At 44.2% G+C, this 20,510-nt stretch overlaps 1 protein-coding gene across 9 annotated transcripts in view; it reads left to right on the forward strand.

The window, feature by feature from the left end:
* SNX29 (sorting nexin 29) overlaps positions 1-20,510 on the forward strand; it is a 550,106-nt gene that overhangs the window by 254,491 nt on the left and 275,105 nt on the right. For all 9 annotated transcript variants that reach the window (XR_004345666.1, XR_004345669.1, XR_004345667.1 and 6 more), the window contains one exon: positions 16,520-16,626. Coding sequence is in view for 5 of the 9 variants with exons in the window: in XM_032604205.1 (XP_032460096.1) it covers positions 16,520-16,626 (107 nt within the window). In the remaining 4 variants the exon portion in view is untranslated. The remainder of the gene's footprint in view (positions 1-16,519; positions 16,627-20,510) is intronic.

Raw genomic sequence — 20,510 nt, forward strand, 5'->3', positions numbered from 1 at the left:
ACAGTTCACCCTTAGAGCCACGCCAGCCTAGTGGACCCCTCTGCCGGGGTCCCCAGCACGCCCGCGAGCCCCCTGCCCTGAGTCCCCACATCAGCAGCCTCCTCCCCCGGCCCCGCGCGTGAGGCCCTCCGACCTTTGCTCCTCTCCACGAGTCTCCGCTTCTCGTCGTCTTCTCTTCGGTCCCCTTAGGAGGCAGCTGCCATGTCGGGACTTCTCCTGTGCTTCTCTGTGACCCCTTTTTCCTTTGCATTGTGACCTGAATTCATGAGGTGTGAGCTTTCAGCATGATTTCTTTCTAAACCAATCTCTTTTCACCCCTTGAAACATCAGACTTCCCTGTGACCTTGAGTGTCAGGTATGATGATTTTTCTTTTCCTGCCTGTGTTCTGGGCGTCCCTTGACACTGTTCTCTTGCGGGTCCCTGGAGCAGGAACAGTTTTAGAATTTTCAGCATTAATTGTGTGAGCTTCTTTTTTTCTTAACCCCTCCTCCTGATGAAATCCTCTTCCTTGCCTTCTGCAGTGAGGCTTTCCTTGGCTGGCTTTGTCAGTCGGGCTTCCGATGGGTGAGCGTCCTCAAGGTACTTGCTGGTGTTCCCTATGGGCAGAGTAAACTGCCCCACGGAGCCCCAGGCCCGTGGCCCCCACGGTGCGGGCTGTCCATGCCCTGCAGCCTGCCAGGCCCCGGGGGACCTGAGATCCTACCCTGGTGCATTTCAGCCTCATGCTGTCTGTCTGCACACTTTCTCCAACCCCACGTGATTTTGTCACGCTGCCCCTGGGTCTTAAGGTTTAAACAATGACTATTCGAACCAAAATTGACCAGAAAGTCTTCTGCTTGATTCCATCAGTGAGGGTGTTGAGGCCCGTGGAAGTGAGGTCATTGTGCAGGGTCACAGGACACTCTGTGGGAATCTGGGGGTTGGGGAGAATTCGTCAGCTCTCAAAATGTAAAGTGCACACCCCTCGACCCAGCAGCTCCATTTTGAGGAATTCATTGCGAAGAAAGCTTTACACGCGTGAGCAAGAAGATGGGTATGAGACTGCGGATGTGGCATTATTTGAATCGGGATCAATAAAAGATGGGTGAAATATAGATCATGGCTCCTTCAGACATGCAGCGGCGGTAAAGAATGAGGCTGGTCTGTCTGTGCCATGGGGTGCAGTTGTCAGCGCTGGTTGTGGAGGGAAAGGTAGCTATACCACGTGTGCCACTTATGGTTTACGAAGATCAAAACCTGCACGAGTACACCAGTATGTGTATCTGTATATATAAATACACAGGAAACTATACAACCTGGAAGAATAATCCTGTGACAATAATGGGAGCAGTGGGATTTTGGGGGAAGGAGGGTGAGCCTTGGTAAAGGATGCCCTGGACCTTCTATGCTCTGTACTTAGGTATTTCAGTTTTTTGTTGAGATATTATTTGTATATCATACGATTCGCCTGTTTTAAGTGCACAGTTCAGTGTTTTTTAAAGTGCGTTCACCAAGCTGTGCAGCCATCACGGCTTTATCGCTCCGTTTTCATCGCACTGAAAAGAAACCCTGTACCTGTTAGCAGTCAGTCCCCAGCCCCTTTTCCCCAGCCTACGGCAACTAAGAAATTACTTTCTGTTTCTATTGATTTCCCGCTTCCGGCATTTCATATAAATGGGTAACGTTTTCTTAGCTTGGCTATCACGTGTCCCCTGATTTTAAATAATACTACATGTGGCCTTTTGCATCTGGGTTCTTTTACTTGGTATAACGTTTTCAAGATTCATCCATGTGTGGCATTTGTCAGCACTTCGTTCTTTAAAAAAGATTAAAACATTTTTTAATTGTGGTAAAACATATAATTGACCATCTGTTTTGAAATGTACAGTTTGGTGGTATTAAGCACATTCATACTGCTGTGTAACCATCACCACCATCCATCTCCAGAGCTCTTTCCATCTTACGAAACTGAAACTCTTCCGTTAAACAGTAACTCCCCATTCCTCCCTCCCCTCAGCCCCTGGCAACCACCATTCTCCTTCTGTCTCTATGAATTTGACTAATCTAGGTACTTCATATAAGTGGATTCATACGGTGTTTTGCCCTTTTGTGATGGGCTTACTTCACATAGCATAATGTCCTCAAGGCTCCTCCATGTTGTAGCATGGGTCAGAATTTCCTGACCTTTGAAGGCCAAATGACTATTCACTGTATGTACAGACCACATTGTGTTTATTCATTTAGCCCTGGACACTAGGGCTGCTTCCTTCCACCTTTTGAACATTTGGAGACAAGTTTTTTTGTATATTTTCAGTTCTCTTGGGTTGAATTTTTTTAAACTACAAACTTGTGCTCATGTATTGCTTTTGAATTTATAATGAAATGGGGAAGAGAAAATAAGTAGTCACATCCACGATATCAAGGTTTCCTGCGTTTTTTTTTTTTTTCTGGGACGTGGCACCACATGGGGGAAAAAAACCCAACATCCTGGAGAAGAACAAACCCAAGTTGTCTGAGGCTGGCTCAGGCTCTGCCTCTGGAATCCTCACTCCTGTGTGTCTGTGCCAGGCCAGAGCTCCCACGCTGGAGCTCCTGGGCAGAGGTTGTAGCATCGTGGCTCAGATAGCAGCCTCAGAATGCGAAGGCGGATGCCACGTGCCAGTGCACGTGAGGTGCTTACTGTAGTGCCAGTGCCTGGGAAGCATCCAGTAAGTATTAACTGTCATTATTATTGTCTTTTCCTCTTGGCCAGTCGCCCAATTCCTGAAGAGTTACACAGGCCAAGTGAGAGAGTGAGTGGGTACACACCTTGGCGAGAGTGCAAACTGTCTAGAAACATAATGGATTATCTATGACTTGTCGGCTGGGTTGGATTTATACCCTGTTAATGGCCCAGTGGTATGGTGTATGTACAACAGGGGCATGAAAATATTAAAATGGATTACTTTTCCTGCAGTGAACATGTGTTACTTTTATAATTTGAGAAAATAAACTTGTGAGAGGAACAAAGAGAAAACATAACCACAAGTTCCGAGAACCATGCTAAACGAGCCTCGTCAGCTGGATGGCATCTCCAATAAGAGTGGCAGATCTCTGCTGACTGATTTTCTTGGTACGTTGATACATTCAGACTCAAAGAGGTGTCTGTCCGCCCGGAATTATCGAGAATCTGATTTATGCCTCATTGGATTCTGGATGTTTTGTGGGTTCAGAGAAACAGGATGGAGCCTTTGCCTTTTAGGAGCTTCTAGTCTGGGTAGACGGTCAAGGTCACCATCTCACATTCTGTTAATTACCTGACAGCTCCCACCACCATCGCCATGTATGCAGCATGTTTTCTGCACCAGGCCTCTGCTAGCCGCTTCATCTCTTTTCTCTGGGAATCCTCCATTGTTTCCCTGCAGGATGGGTGTGATTATCCCCTCTTTACCAAGCAGGAGACTGGGCTCAGGGCATCTGAGGACCTTGCAGAAAGGGGCCCAGCTGGCATTCGAACCCAGGTCAAGCTCTATGCCTTTTGCACTGTTGTGTCCTTCTCATTCTGTTGACACATTTCCTTTTTTTTTAAACTGCACCACATTTGCCTGTGGGATGGTGCAGAGTCCTAGGGACTGAGGCAGTTCAGAGAAATCTTCCACGTGGGCTTTTGAAGTTCCAAGAGCCTCTTCTTAAGGGCAGGTTGTACAGTGATTTCCTAAGGAAGGTTTGATGCCTGTAAACCCAGGGCTTACAGATGAACAACTCCTGCCTCTGATAAATGTGGCATTGCTGCTGTAAGAATGAATTGCAGAAGTCACACATGCTTGTTGTTCCGAATAAAATGATTCAGAGCTTTAGAATGAAAACACTGATTGTTATCTACTGCTCTCCACACCCAGGTGACTGGGGTTAATAGTTCGGGTTGGCCCTGTGTCCTTGCTCAGACGACCAGGTAGACGTCTAGCTCGTGCCTTTCCTCCTACCTCCCTCCCCTCTCCCTCCCGCCCAAATGGAACCACGTTACACACATTTCTGCTACTAGTGGAATTCTTGAACCTAGATATATCTGTTTTGGAATGAACAGTTTTGTAAACAACATTTGAAGCCCTCTGTGTCATCTTGTCCCGTTGCTGACAAGCTGACCCTCGTGGGTCTGTAGAGTGTGGTCAGGTCCAGAGTTCTGTTCAGCAAACACTTTTGCACCACTTAGATCACGGCAAGAAATCGCTCCGTCTGGCATGCCCAGCTGCTTGTTTTATTCCAGCAACAGAGTGGTTTTCACTCTCAAAACTGCTTTTCACTTAGGGGGAGAAAGACATCTCTCAAGTTTCCATCAGAGCCTCTGCTAGGCTGCATCACATGAGCAGGTGAAAATGTGGTTGGCGAAGGGTGTGATGACAGTTCTGGTTTTATGCACCAGCCATTCCCAGCTGTCCCTGTGCATGTGTTATATATTTAGATGATCCTTTGGAAGAGAGATGTGGCATCTACACAGGCGAGCAGATTTCTCTGGAAAGGCCTAGAGGAGAAACTTCTAATGAAAAGACTTTCTGATTTGAAAAAGAAGGCAGGCTCTCACTTTATATTTGCCTTAAAAAAATTGTCATATCTTTAGTGCTTGGAGCGAGAATATAAAGTAGCTTGTATTCTTTTGTTTAATCCTCACGAGAGGTATTATTATCCCCTTTTACAGATGAGGAAACTGAGGCTCAGAGACTTGAAGTCATGTGCCTACGATCTCACTCTGCTTAGTGACAGAGCTAAGATTTGAATCCAGGGATGCACTTGTGTCTCTGTCCATACTTCTGTACTTCTGATCATGTATGTAATTCTTTGTCTGTTAGAAAAACAGTATCCCTCTCGATCCCATGGTTCCTGGTCCTGTTCTTGAGGGATACAGATGAGCGTGCACCCCTTGGATAGATGTTGTTGGTGTGGATGTCACGTGTTAAGACATTGTTGGGTAACGTTTTCTTAGCTTGGCTATCACGTGTCCCCTGATTTTAACCAGAGAATCATCTATCTGTGAGGTGACTGGGTGTATATCAAGTTTTTGGAGAATCAGGTTTCAGCTTTCTGGAGCGTTTGAAGTTTATAGTTACCTGTGAGCAGGCAACCAAAAATGTGAGCATGTGTATGTGTGTGTGTGTGTGTGTGTGTGTGTGTGTGTGTGTGTGTGTGTGTGTTTGATGCATGTGGGGAAGTAGGTTTCCTCTGAGGTTTCAGCATGTGGCCTGGGAAGTCTGTCACAGGTGGAAATTGGTGACACAGTGGCCAGTAGGCTCAAGAGGTAGGGAGGCAGTGTGGTGAGTTGGGGAGAGCACGGGGCTTTGAAATCAGGCGGACTGGGGTTTGTAGTACAGTGTTGTAAAAGAACCCACACCTCCGTTTCCTCATCATTGCAGTGGAGATACCACACAGTGGTATTTCGAGCCGGATATGAAATGATATAAATCATCGACTCATCGGGCCCCGTAAACAGTAGCTTTTCCCCTTTATTGCTGCCTGTAGATGTTCTGTCTGTGCTGCAGCCTGAGACCATGGCAGGGAGGTGGAAACTTTTCCGGCTCCAGCTGGGAGTGGCCATTCCTTTTCCGTGCCACGATCTCTTGTCTGTTTCACCACCTTCTTCCCCAAGCACTATCGCCTGGCTTCTCATGGGAAACTCTAGGTTGAATCAAGATTTCTCAGTTTGGGGGGACTCCCTTCCCCAAGGTCGAAATTAGCTGACTAGCAGCCAAAGTTCATTGGTTGCCCCATCCCTAAAAAGCCTGAACATGTTCAGCGATAACTCAGAAAGCCCTGCCAGAAGCTCTTCTGAGAGATGCCGGAAACTTGCTGCCCTGGTGACACCTGGTCTGTGACGCTGGAGCCGTGCGGGGGCTGGTGGCATTGTTGGGTTCCCTCTGTCTGCTATGTAACCTTGGGGCGGGGAGAGAAACCCCTCAACCTCTCCTTAGCTTTTGGGCCTCATGAATGCCTGCTGGACGAAGGTCTGAACCAGAGAGTGAACGAGTCTCCCTTAGTTACTCAGCTGCTGACGGGGCTGGGGCGGGAGCGTGCTGTGGGGGAAGGAACACGGGCTTGGGTTTCGTCCTGAACCTCCCCTTTGGTACCTATCTGACCTTGGGCTAGCCCCTTAACGCCTTGGACACTCATTTTCCTGGGTTAATAACATCTACCGTGCAGGTTTATTGTGAGAACAATACGTAATACAACAATGTGCCCAGCAGCGTGCCTGGCGAGGCAGAAGCCCGGTAGAAGGATGACCCCAGCAGTAACAACATCTGTACTCCTGGCTGCACACGGTGCTGAGTGCTTCGCCTGCATTGTGGTGTTTCATCCTGCGGTTCTTTGCGGTTGGGGCTGTTACTGTGACTATTTTGCAACAGGAGGAAACTCAGCTTTCAAAGGTGGGGTGGTCTCACCTAATTCTACGGTTCTTATCCGGATGCTCTTGTCTCCTAATTTTGTGTCTCCAACCCTGACCTCTCCCCTAAACTCTAGACTCACGTGCTACTGCATTTTTGATATTACCTCTTAGACATGGTTGTATCAAACCTAGCTTGTCTGAAAACCAAACTCCTGGCGGTCACCCGCCCTGCTCTTTCCCCAGTCTCCCCGGCTCTGTCAGATGATGGTTCCATTCTGCAGGTTCCAGAGGCCAGAAATCTTGGTGTTACATTGACTCCTGTCTTCACCCAACCCCACATCAAATCTGACTTTTCTTTCTCGACCTCTTCTACTCCTTGTCACACCCGTCGCTGTCACCGTGGTCCAGGCCAGCATCATCGCCCCCTGCCTGGACCACTGCCGTAGCACGCTAACCAGCTCTGTGCCCTGGATTCTCTCGGAAGAAGATGCTGCTACAAAGTTAGGAGCACAGGAGGTGCCCTGGGGGATAATGCCTATGAAATATAAAGGGGACAGGCAGCATCGGGCCGGGACAGCCTCAGATTTGGATGCAGATTTAACAAAGTTTTGCCCACCCACCTTGTTGGGGAGCTCTGTGCACAGATTGCTCATTAGAGGGGTCCCACATTGCCCCGAGGTACCTCTCTGTGCTCAGCCACTAGCTAGGGCTGCCCTGAAGGAGTAGCGCATCTGGAAGGGGCTGCAGCTGGTGGTTGTCAGCTAACTTCACTCCTTGCTACTGGTAGAGCAGTGAGTTCTCCCTTGAAGGGAGACCTGAGCTGGGTACATCCCCAGCCACTACACCTCCTCTCCCAGCTTCCACAGTTGCCCCTTCATAGAGCCAGTAGAATGATCTTAAAAAAAAATAAGTCTGATCATACCACCTTTTGTTCAGTCTTCCAGGGGCTTCCTGTTTTGCTCAGAATGGAATACCATAGCCTGCAAACCCCTGCCATCTCCTCTGTGGTCTCATTTCCTGTCGATCTCTTCCTCATGCATTATCCTTAAGCCACACTGGCCTTCCTACTGTTCCTGGAACACATTAGGCCTGTGCCTACCTCAGGGCCTTTGCACTTGCCATTCTCAGGAATGCTCTCCCCCCCAGGGCTTTGCATGGCTCACTCTCCCACTTTATTCTGGTCTGTGCTCAGATGGTACCTCCATGGTGAGGCCTTTCCTTATACTTTATATAATTAGTATTTCTTCACCACCATGCTTTAACCCTCCCAAAGCACGTCTTACAGCCTGACATATTAAAGAGTTATTTTCTGACTCCTCCCACTAGAGTGTAAGCTTCATACTGGCAATCCCCACCGCCCCCCTCCCCGCCCCCATACATCCCTGTATTAAGTATCTAGTGTCTAGTGCCTGGCGTGTAATGAATCTTAAGTAGCCAGTTGTTGAGTGAAAGGATGAAACACTTGCCCAAGGTCACTCACTGGTGAGTGGTGGGGCCAGACTTTGCACCTGGTGTCTGTCTGATTGCAGAGCTCAGGCTGCCTCATTCGCTGTGCTCTCCCCCTGCCTCAGTGAGTGCTTGGAGGACGGTAGATGCTGTTATTATGAAGACTGTTTCCTTTGCTGGAACAAGTGTGGGTACCTGCTGTTTTGTAAGGATCACTGTCACCTTACACAAGAGGAACTGTTCTCCTTTGGAACCTGCACGTGTCCCAGATTCCCATCACACCACACCCAGCCCCCTGTTATAGGACCCGGCACACCTCCTTCTGTGCATTAGAATGTTCAAGGGAACCATCTCTGAGTTTTAAATTGTTCTTTATCCTCTTTCACCACCAGCATCGCATACTGTTTGCATCCGGGTCAGGCTAAGCTTGTTCAAATTGAAAGCAGAACAGTAACCTTATCATACTGTTTGCCATGCTGCTTTCCATGGTATCTGAAGTTTTGCTTAAAATAATTTAGGCAAAACCCCCCATGTGTTCTCTGGTGCTTTGACTGCCAGTGAGACCAGCATAGCGTCTGCTTATTTCAGGTGACTTAATCACAGACACCTCGGCAGGCAGCAAGGAGGTGAAAAACTGTGTCATGTTCCGTAAGTTTAAATGACCTGCTAGTGGTGCTAACAAACCCACAGCTTTTCTGGAACATGAAAAATAGTTCTGATTTAAAGTCAGTGTCTTTGTGCTTCTATCAAACACAGTTTCAGTGTCTATTTGGATTTAAAGAGAGAAGGCTTATGATTTTTGCCAAATTTTTTCCATTTGGAGTCTAACTCCGATAATTATGCCATCAAGGAAATAGCAGAGAAAACTGCTGACTACTCAGAGTATGTGCAAGTGAATAAAGGGTAGATGTTCCTGTGAATAATGTGGATATTCACTAGGTTGCTTGGGTTATGGGGCACTCTGTGCTAGACAGATTATGTAGATAGCTTCACCTTTGGCACAAACCTCAGCTGGCCAGACTGAGTTCTATATGGAGGCTCCAAAGTGCTGTGTAAGATGAAGCAATATCATTGTTTTATTTATATGAGAACCCATTGTGTATGGATGTAGCTTTCAAATTTCGTTTAGCAAATTAAATACAGCCCTTACCCTGTTTTGCTTTTGGACCTGTGTTTATGTTTTGGTCTTTTCAACACAGTCCCCTCCCCGCCCATCCTCCCGGGATAGGTTCCAAGAGCCCAGGGGATGCCTGAAACTGCCCATAGTGCCACATCCCATATATGCTGTTTTTTTCCTGTACTAATGGGCAGGTCATATATACAGCATTGGATACTCTGTCCAAAGAGGTGAGTCACGTCCTGGACAGGACAGAGCAGGGTAGTGCAAGGTCTCACCATGCTACTGAGAATGGTGCATGACTTGAAACTTACAAATTATTTATTTCTGGAATTTTCCATTTAATATTTTTTGGACCACGGTTGACCACAGGTAACTGAAACCGGGGGGAAGTAAAATTGTAGATAAGGTGGGGGGTGACTACTATACAGCTTAAGTTTCTTATCCACAGTTGAAATACCTAACCATGTGGGTGAAAGTTTCTTTCTGTCCTGTTGGGGACCAGCAGCTGCCCTCTTCGTGCAGTGCTTGAGCAGGGCAGAAGGTCAAGTTCTGAACACTGTCAAAGTAACTCAAAACATGGACCGAGATTGTTAATGAAAAAATTTTAGGTTTACGATGGCATAGTCTTGTACTCTGGAATTCAGAGTGAGCTATTTTGGAAACGAATAGAGTTTCCTCCTGGGCTGTTAAATTGTCTGGCTCTCTGTTCCAAGACTAATAGATCACTCTCAGGAAATAGGTGTCTTAAAAGAACAACAACAGACTTGAAGTGTGATCAGTCACAAATGTTTGTATCAGTTGTTCAGATTTGACTTGCAGAATTCAATCACAGTTGATCCTCTCCAAGTTGATTGGTTTACTGGAGGATGCGCAGAGTGTGTGAAATGGTGCTGTAAGCTGCCATTTTTGGCTCTCATGACTTGGCGTTACTCACACTTTTATTATGCTGTCTTCCTTGAACGCCTGAATGTTCTCTTGCTCCCGAAGCAGATGAAATCTTCTTGACTTGAAAATACTCATATCAGATGGTGGTGCTTGTACAAACTTCAGCTAAAGGGACAACTAACTTCTGGTGCCTCGCCACAGCTCACCTTGCCAGTAGAGAGGCGGGGAGTGTCTAACCGATGAGATGGCTCCCGTCACTTTCCTAATATTAATCTATAAGCTATAGAGATACATCTTTATCCATTCATCTGTTGATGGACACTTAGGTTGCTTCCATATCTTGGCAGTTGTAAATAATGCTCCTATGAACACTGGGGTGTTTGTATCTTTTCAAATCAGTGTTTTCATTTTCTTCAGATATATACCCAGTAATGGAATTGCTGGATCATATGGTAGTTCTATTTTTAGTTTTCTTGAGGAACCTCCATACTGTTTTTCACAGAGGCTGCAGCAATATATATTCTTGCCGACACTTGTTATTTGTGGTCTCCTGATGATAGCCATTTTGATAGGTGTGAGGTGATGCTGCATTGTGGTTTTGATTTGCATTTCAGTGATGATTAGGAACGTTGAACATCTTTTTGTGTGCCTGTTTGCCATCTGTATATCTCTTTTTGAAAAATGTCTATTCAGGTCTTCTGACCATTTTAAAGTTGGGTTGTTGTTGTTGTTTGGTATTGAGTTGTATGAGCTGTTTATATATTTTGGATATTAGCCCCCTGTTGGTTATATTATTTGCAAATATTTTCTCCTATTCAGTAGGTTGTCTTTTTTGCTGTTGTTTATGGTTTCCTTTGCTGTGCAAAAGCTTTTAAGTTTAATTAGGTCCCATTTGCTTATTTTTGCTTTTGTTTCCTTTGCCTTAGGAGACGGATCCAAAAAAAATACCACTACAATTTATGTCAAACAGTGTTCTGCCTATGTTTTCTTTTAGGAGTTTTATAGTTTCTGGTCTTACATTTAGTTCTTTAACTCATTTTGAATTTATTTTTGTATATTGTGTGAGAAATGTTCTGATTTCATTCTTTTACGTGTATCTGTCCAGTTTTCCCAGTACCAGTAATTGAAAAGACTTTTTCCCCATTATATATTCTTGCCTCCTTTGTTGTAGATTAATTGACCAAAAGTGCGTGGGTTTATTTCTGGGCTCTCTCTTCTCCTCCATTGATCTATGTGCCTGTTTTTATGCCAGTACTATACTGTTTTGATTGCTGTAGCTTTGTAGTCTTGTCCGAAATCAAGGAGTGTGATGCCTCCAGCTCTGTTCTTTCTCCAGATTGTTTTGGTTAAATGGGGTCTTTTGTATTTCCATACAAATTTTAGAAGTATTCAAGTTCTGTGAAAAATGCCATTGGTATTTTGATAGGGATTGCATTGAATCTGTAGATTGCCTTGGGTGTTATGGTCATTTTAACAATACTAATTTTTTCAATCCATGAACACAGTGTATCTTTCTGTCTGTCTGTGTTGTCTTCAGTTTCTTTCATCAGTGTCTTAAAGTTTTCTGAGTACAGGTCTTTTACCTCCTTGGTTAGATTTATTCCTAGGCATTTTATTCTTTTTGATGGGATTGTTTTTTAAATTTGTCTTTCTTTATAGTTCATTATTAATGTAGAGAAATGCAACAGATTTCTGAATATTATTTTTATATCCTGTAACTTTACTGAGTTCATTAATACGCTCTACTCGTGTTTTTGGTGGTATCTTCAGGATTTTCTATGTATAGTATCATGTCATCAGCAAACAGTGCCGGTTTTACTTCTTCCTTTCCAATTTAGACTCCTTTTATTTCTTGTCTGATTGCCGTGGCTAGGACTTCCAACACTGTGCTGAATAAAAGTGGCGAGAGTGGGCATCTTTATCTTATTCCTGATCTTAGAGGAAATGCTTTCAGCCTTTCAGCTTTTTATTTAAAAATTTTTAAAAATTTATTTCACCAAATGAAATTGAGTTTAGTTTTTTAAAAAATTGAGCTTTTGTACATAGCCTTGTGGTAAAAGACCTGATACTTCTAGCCACCGTCTTTCCCCATTTCCCACTCCTCACAAGCAGCTGCTTCAGACTTTTTAACTGATTGTTTTAGTAGTTACCTTCATATCTCTGAATAATGTGTGTCTATTGCCATTTGTTGATTTTTTAGTTGTAGGTGTTGTTTATTGATTTCTCATTGTGGAAGATGAAGGGTAGCAGTCTCTGATCCTCCACGCCCTTGAACTGTGTACACACACAGACAGACATATACACGCACACACCCTCTGGCTGTCATATAATCTAGCACAGTCATGTACTCATTTTGGTTAGATCCATGATCCACGATTACATTACTATGACTCTGAAAATGCTCTCCACAGTTGAGCCATGAGATATATGATTAGTATTTTTGGACAACTTGTAAATTTCTTTGAAATTAATACTTACCTGTTTTTGTTTTTTAAATTTTGTTGGTATTCTGCATACTTATCACTAATTCAACTTCAAAATTTCCCTCAGTTATTTAAATCTCAGTGTTTTCAAACACTTGAGTCATCAGTGTCATCCTGAGGCAGTCTCTCCTGGGGTCCTCTGACCTGTACCTGGAAGAAGCCTGACTACTCTGTGGGCCTGTACTCTCCAATTCACTCCTCCTTTATTGAGATATAATTCATATACTGTACAGTTCACCCCTTTAAAGTGCACAGTTCAGTGGTTTTGGTATATTCACAAGGTTGTGCAACCATCCTTTTCTGTTTCCAGAACATTTTTTATCACCCCAGAAAGAAACCTGATACTCATTAGCAATCACTCCCCATCACTCCTTCCTCTCAGCCCTTGGAAATCAATACCACTCTGGACATTTCATGGAATCATGCAGTATGAGGCCTTTCACTTAACATCACGTGTGGCTTTTTTCACTTAACATCATGTTTTCAAGGTTCATCCATGTTGTGGCATGTGTCAGTACTTCATTCCTTTTTAAAGCTGAATACTAACCCGTTGTATGGGCATACCACACTTTGTTTATCCGTTTATCCATGATGGCCTGCAGGTTCTTCCCACTTTGGTTATCATTAAGAATTTTCTCAAACACTTTTGTGTTGGATCTCCTATATCTTGGCATCTCTGTCTTCCTCTTCCTGGATTTCTTCTCTTCTTTGGGTGGGAGGTAAAATTTTTGAGAGGTTGCATGTCTGTAAATGCCTTTACCCGCTTCTCACATGGTTTGGCTTTGTAGATCATTCCAGGTTGGAAATAATTCCACTCAGGACATTGAAGATTCATTGTTTTCTAGCTTACAGTGATGCTGTTCAGAAACCCTATGCCATTTCCGATTTTTTTTTATCCTTTGTAAAACTTCTGCTTCCACTCCAGGAGTTTGTACGCTCTCCTCTTTGTCTCCCGTGTTGTGGAATTTCACTGTGAGCACGTGAGCATCGCTTATCATCAAGCTTGTCCTCAGTAGAGCTCTTCAGCTTCAACACTCATGTCTGGTGGTTCTGGGACATTTCTTGAATTGTATCTTTGACTTCCTCCTCTCTGTGTTATTTTTTCTTTCTTGAGCTCTTCTCATTTGGTAATTCTTGATTTCCTTTTTTGTTCTCCATTTTGTCATCCTCTGGCTCTATTCTCTAGAAATTTCTTTACCGTCTATCCCTTATACATGGTATTCCATTTTTGTTGTCATAGTTTTGCTTTCCAAAGGGCTTTTATACATTCTGTGTGTTCTTTTCAAGTGTCTCCCTCTTCCCATTTCTCAGCTGCACCTTCTCCTCTCTCTCTGGGAGTATTACCAGTAGATTGCTTTTGAAACGTTCTTCTCACTTAATAATTTTTCTTTCCTACATGTTGATTTCTCTATTTGTTTACTCTGGTCCCTGTCTTTCATCTTAGGTGCTTGCCTCAAATATAAGGTGATTTCTGGCTGTCTTCTCAGATGTAGGAGTGGGGTACTAAAACACTGTTTGAGGGGCTGTGCCATTTTCCCGGAAAACCTCCCACATTGAGCCCTTTCCTCTTTGGCTGGTAGATTCCTAGGAAATTACTTTCTGTTCCCTTGCTTAGAGGTATATGCCTGATGCCTGCTGCTCTGGGAGTGGGGAGGGAAGAAGAATGGCAAAACTTCAAAAGTTCAGTGTGTATTATTTTTACCTCTGTTTTTAGTAAGATACCCCTACCTTCAACTCAGGTGCAGCTACTGGGTTTTTTTGGGTTTTTTTTTTAACCTTTTCTGGAGAATAAACCCCTAGTTTTCTGCTAGTTGCTTCTTAAGGCAGACTTTTATCCCTTCTTTGGACCTTTAGCTGGTGTTCACTTCCGCTTCTAGAAGTGTCTCGTGTTAGCAGTCTATGCAGGTTGTTCACTTTAATCAGATTGTGTTTTGCAGTTGCCCACTTGTAGCTGAGAATGAAATTTTCTCAGGTCTGTCAGGTTCCTCACCAGTTACCTACCTTCTTCTCAGCTTCTAAAATTTTGTTGTGTTGTTTTCTCTCTCATTCTCTTTTTCTTTAAGGGTGGTGCCTTTAGAAGGAATTATTTTTAATTGGTATTTTAATGAGATTTTGAGAGGTTGTGAATGTAAATTAACATGTTCAATCTGTCAACTTAAACAGGTTGTTACTGGGTCACTCCTTGCAGTAGCTGCAGCTATAGTCACTGCTGGGATGGAAACCACTTAGGGTTTTATTCCAGTACGTTCTGTGTCATCACTCAGGGGCCTTGCTACCTCCGGGGCCATGATCAGCTGTGGCCTGATGGAGGCTCCGTGAAGGGCTGAAGGTGGAGCCACTGGTCAGTTCAGGCCCAGCAGTGAGTCCCATTTTTGCTCAGCTTTTCCCCGTGTTGACTTCTCCCTCAGTGCCTGACCAGAGCCCGTGTCTCTCGAATCCCAGTCGCTGGGGGGCTCACCTTAGCTTCCTGTTCTGCCTCATTGCCGTCTCATCACACTTGATGGGGCGTCCAGGAATCTCATCTCAGGACACACAGGATCTACATCTGCATCCCTGATGCTTGTTTTCAGACATGGGGCGAATCCATAGTCACACTGCTGGGTCTTCTTAGCTGCTCGTGCAGGAGTTCTCCACTGCTCTCCTTCTGCTTATCTCGGAATTATCTGGCTCTTTCCCAGTTTTTATCTTTTTACTCTTCTCTACAAAGTGAGCACATGTGGGTATATACCTGATAGTAGAAACAATGCCATGGGCATCTACTGTGCTCTTTTTTTTTTTTGAAGTATAGTTGACTTACAATGTTGTGTTAGCTTCAAGTGTACAGCAAAGTGATTCAGTTATACATATATATATATATATATTTTTCAGATTCTTTTCCATAATAGGTTATTACAGTTCCTTGTGCTATCCAGTAGGTCCTTGTTGTTTACCTATTTTATATAAAGTAGTGTGTGTCTGTTAAACCCAAATTCCCAATTTATCCTTCCCTTCCTTTCCCCTTTGGTAACCATAAATTGGTTTTCTTTGTCTGTGAGTCTATTTCTATTTTGTAAATAAGTTCATTTGTATCACTTTTTAAGATTCCATACGTAAGTGATATCATATGGTATTTGTCTTTCTCTGTCTGATTTACTTTACTTAGTATGATAATGTCTAGGTCCATCCATGTTGCTGCAAATGGCATTATTTCATTCTTTTTTATGGCTGAGTAGTATTCCATTATGTATATGTACCACATCTTCTTTACCCATTCATCTGTCAATGCACATTTAGGTTGCTTCCATGTTTTGGCTATTGTAAATCATGCTGCTATGAACATGGGGGTGCATGTATCTTTTCAAATTAAAGTTTTCTCCGGATATATGTAACACTGTTTTTAGCTCATACAGCTTAATAGAAAAAAACCAAACCAAACAACCCAATCAAAAAATGGGCAGAAGACCTAAATAGACATTTCTCTGAAGAAGACATATAGATGGTCAACAGGCATGTGAAAAGATGCTCAATATCACTAATTATTAGAGAAATGCAAATCAAAACTACAATGAGGTATCATCTCACACCAGTCAAAATGGCCATCATTAAAAAGTCTACAAACAGTAAATGCTAGAGAGGGTGTGGAGAAAAGGGAACCCTCCTCCACTGTTGGTGGGAATGTAAATTGGTGCAGCCACTATGGAAAAGGGTATGGAGGTTCCTTAAAATACTGTGCTAATTCTTGCGCTGACCTGAGAGTCAGTATCTCATGAAGATGTCTTTGCATTGTCATTGTGCATTGGTTTTAGAGTTTTTCCAGAAGATTCCTTGGTTCTAAATGTAATCTGAGCCCCGTTATCATTTCACTTCAGGCTCTAGGCAGGTGCTATCTCCTGGAAAACTTTTTTGTTGGAGAAAAAGAAATTTGACCAGTATAAAAGATGTAAGTGTAGGCTCTTATATTTGCCAAAACATTGTCTGTTTTCCCCTGAAATGGAAAGTAGCTATAGGATCGTTCCCCAGACTCCTGTGCATCTGTCTCTAGGACAGTTATTGCTGTTCTTAAATACAGCTTATCGTTTGATTTATTGTACTTCTGTGAAAATGATGCAATGCGGAAGTAATTAGTAATTGTGATCTTCTTTTTCTCCTTTAACAAGAGCTTTCTCTCTGGAGAAGCCATTTGGAAAAGAAGAATTTTTTTTTTTTTTTTCAACTGGGAGAATTATTTTTGATTACTGTTAAAATACTTATGGAATGTCTTTCTTTTCCTAAAGTTGTACCAAATCTTTGGAATGTTGATGGAGAAGTTACAGTTACTGACCAGAAGCCGGGAGAAGTTGCCGAGGAACTAGCAAGCTCCTATGAAAGAAAGCTCATTGAGGTAAGGGTGGCAGAGTCTGCGTTTATTCCCGACATTGGCTGCTTTGGAGGTTTTTCAGACAGAGGCCCAGCCTGTTAAACAGATGTCAGCAAAACAAGCAGTCACACACTCCGCCTCCCACAAACAAAACACAAAATGATAAAACCATTGTAATTGATAGAGAAAAGTAAGAAAGACGTGGTTCTTTGAAAAATATCATTTAATTAGAAACCTGTGGCAAGGAGATAAGAGAGAAAACGTGAAAAATAAGAAAACAGTTGTACCTTTGGATTTGGAGAATGTTCAAAACAGAAGAGAATATCACATACAACTTTGTGCTGAGAAATGGGGAAATAGGGATGAGATGGACTGTTTTCTAGGATCGCATTCAGTATCAAAATTCATTGGAGATGAGGCAGGCTACCTGAAGGGACCAAAAAAATCTGTGGAAGAAAGTTATAAAAGTTAAGAAAGAACTGTATCCCAAGAAGGTAGCAAGCCTGGATGGTTTTATGGTGATTTTCAGGGCACCCTTCAAGGTGTATACAAAAAGTCCTTCACTATTTATATTTTCTTAGAGCATTTTTTATCTATATCTGTACCTTGGTTCAAGTGTGTATCACTCCAGTATAAAAAATCTGACAAAGATAGCAGAAACAAGAAAAGTATAGACTGGTAGCATTTGTGCATGGATACGTAACAATTCAAGAAAGGTATCGCTCTGTCAAATTCAGTCATATATTAAAGGAACAACATATATAAAAAGTTAAAATGTATTTAGGATTTCTAGGATGGTTTAACATTAGGAAATTCATCCATTAAGTCCACCCATTAATAAATCAAAGGAGAAAAACCAGATATTTATCTTGATAGGTACCAAAATGTCCATTTGGTAACACTCATCATCGATATCTGATAAAATATTCTCGGTAAATGAAGAATAAAGGTCCTTTTTTGGTATGATCAAATGTTTTTGTCAGAAACCATTAATTATCACCATACTCAATGGTAAAGCTGGAGAGTAAGTTTTTGATTAGGTAACTAATATATATACAGGTGTGTGTATGTGTCGTGGTGATCCAGTGGTGGTAGTATTTATTACAAGTCATGTATGTTTGTGTACATACACACATTAAAGTATACACCTATACTTAGTACTTTCTAAATCTTCGGTGAGTAAGTTTTATTTTTGGAATCAGAAAAACACCCACAGTTGCCGTGGAGACATGCCTGATCTGGGGTGGGCTTCAGGGGTAGGGCCTTTGAGGAGCAGCCCCTGAGCTCATTCTGGTTCAGACTGCCATCCTTGTGGTCTGTTTCCTCTGTCTCTAAATGACCTCGAAAGAAGGGAGCTGACTTTAGAAGCAACTTGAGTTCTAACTCAGGTGAGCTCAAGTGAGAGCAAGCCAAGGTCTCAGCCAAACAGGCAACTGGGTGAAGAGTTAAAAACCGGGATGGGCCGGCCTGGGCACGGGGGAGGTGGTCCCTGCAGCGTCTCTGCCCACCACTCTGCCCATCCGTGGACCTTCATTCAGAGGGATCATGAGACCAGAGTTGGCTGTGGCAGAAAGCCTGGGTGGAGAGGGGAGCGGGCCCCTTACCCTCAGAACTGTGACAATCCTAGTGGACTCTGGGTCTCTAGGTGGCAGAGACTCTTTGATCACTGTATTCTCAGTGACTGTTGACAGGCGGTGAATTTAGCTAAATAGCCCTTGAGTGAAAGTATTTGAAATTCTCCTGGGACAGGGATGGCTCTGGTTTGCTGAATGAAGGAAGGGCTGCTGAGCTAGGAAGGGTGAAGGCTTCTTACCAGAGTGAAAGGGGGTTGGGAGCCTCTGTCCCTTCAGGGGAACCAGGGCGAGGTGTCCACTTGTAAGGATGTGGTCAGACCCGCACAGCTTAGAGACCAGTGCTCGTGTCCCTGGATTCCTTTGGGTGCCGGGCCTGGGGCAGCTATCTGGGGGATTGACATGCTCATCAGAAACTCGGAGGGGCTTGGGAGGAAGGGACTGGCTGCTTGACCCGCTGAGGAAACAATGTAGTTCATTCTTGGGCCGGCTGCTTGGTTGGTTGGTTGGTTGATTCAGTGTTGGTTGGGTGCCCTGTCACCACCCACTTTTTTTTGTTTTTTTTGTGGTACACGGGCCTCTCACTGTTGTGGCCTCTCCCATTGTGGAGCACAGGCTCCAGACGCGCAGGCTCAGCGGCCATGGCTCACGGGCCCAGCCGCTCTGTGGCATGTGGGATCTTCCCAGACCGGGGCACGAACCCGTGTCCCCTGCATCGGCAGGCGGACTCTCAACCACTGCGCCACCAGGGAAGCCCCCACCACCCACTTTGACCATGAGAAAGCCTCACCACCTCACTGCACTCCAGCTGTGATGTGTGGGGAAGATCCAGGTGTGATGTGAAGTTACTGTCGGATCCCCTTGCATCGTTGCTCTTGTTGCCTGCAAGAGAGGTAGGTGTTGAACTCCCACATCAGGGTAAAAGACTTCTCTTGCCAGCCTTAAGCCTTCTTTCACGTCCTTCTGTGATCCTCTTACCCTGGGAGCAGTGGAGTCGATGGCTGTAGTCAGCAAGCTGGGAGAGAGGTGAGGTTGAAGCAGAGATGGTCCTCCAGTGGCATTTACTACGCCGCACTGATTTTTCCTTCTGTTTTTGTTTGCAAAGTGAGATCCTGTCAGTGATCTCTCATCTCTGAATAACATTAGTGTTTCATTTCACCACGACTTTTGCCGAACCCTCTTTGTTGGCATTAATCAAACCCATTCTTCGTGATGCTCGGCTGTCATTTTATTAATGGGTTGGTTTTTACCAAGAAAGAGTTGTAAACGTGTGTTGGAGTGGAGTAGTAAAAGGATGAGGGGGAAGAGTTGAGGCATTGCTCTTCCCATTTCGAAAGGGCAAAGGAAGAAAAAATATATCATTTTAAATAATATGACTATTTAAAATACCCCAACAATTGAATGACTCTTCTGTGATTCATCCCAATGAAAAGGGAGTTCCTGAACCTTCTTTCTCCAGGTGTCTTTCAAAGCATTAAAACCATTCCACCTCCCTGCACACATCCACGGCACTCTGCATGAACAGCCCAGAACCCAAAGCGACACCGTGTGTAGTAGCTGGTGAGAATCGGGCCCAGGACAGGAGAGATTGTGCAAAGATTGTTCCTGACACCCTGTCGTGGTCCACTTTCGAAAACAAGAGGGAAAAGAGAATTCTGGCAGGTGTAGGTTAATCTGGCAGGGAAAGAACACTGCTATGAAAACACTCGTTATGTAAGAGCCGCTGTAATACTAGCAGCTAGCCGTCGGCGCATACTTTCAATTCTGGTTACTGTGCTAAGTCTTTACGTCGATGAACTCTTGCAGTCCTCAGCAGGGTTCCTTGAGGGAAGGTACTGTTCACAGATGGGGTTTTGAGAAGTGAAGTAGCTTGTCTAAGATTTCTCAACTGGTAAGAAGCAGAGCTGGGTCCGAATCCCTCAGGCCATCTAGCACCAGAGCCCAAACCCATCGTCCTGCTGTGTTCTGGAAGGCCAGACTCAGTGAGAAAAAGAGACACCTAAGAGAAGGGCCAGTCACTCGTCCTATTTGAGAGAATACGTGGAGGGAGGTGAGGGTTGCCAGCAGTAGCTGATAGAAACATGGCACATCGGCCGTTTGGCATGGTGCTGGCGGGGCCTCGTCCCACACCCTCAGTTACTGCAGGAGGGACCGCCTCCCATCCGTGCTCGGACCTACTCGATTCTGAAGCCACTTGCAGTAGAATGCCAGGCTAGGACGTTATCTTTTTTTTTACTGTATGTTCATTGCCTCATTCGGCTCCAGCATATAGTAGGAGCTCTGTAAGTATCGAATGGGATGACAGTCCGTCAAGTGGATTCGGCTGTTTGGGGTCAT

Source organism: Phocoena sinus, chromosome 15 (assembly GCF_008692025.1).
Source record: "Phocoena sinus isolate mPhoSin1 chromosome 15, mPhoSin1.pri, whole genome shotgun sequence".
NCBI classification, from domain to species: domain Eukaryota; kingdom Metazoa; phylum Chordata; class Mammalia; order Artiodactyla; family Phocoenidae; genus Phocoena; species Phocoena sinus.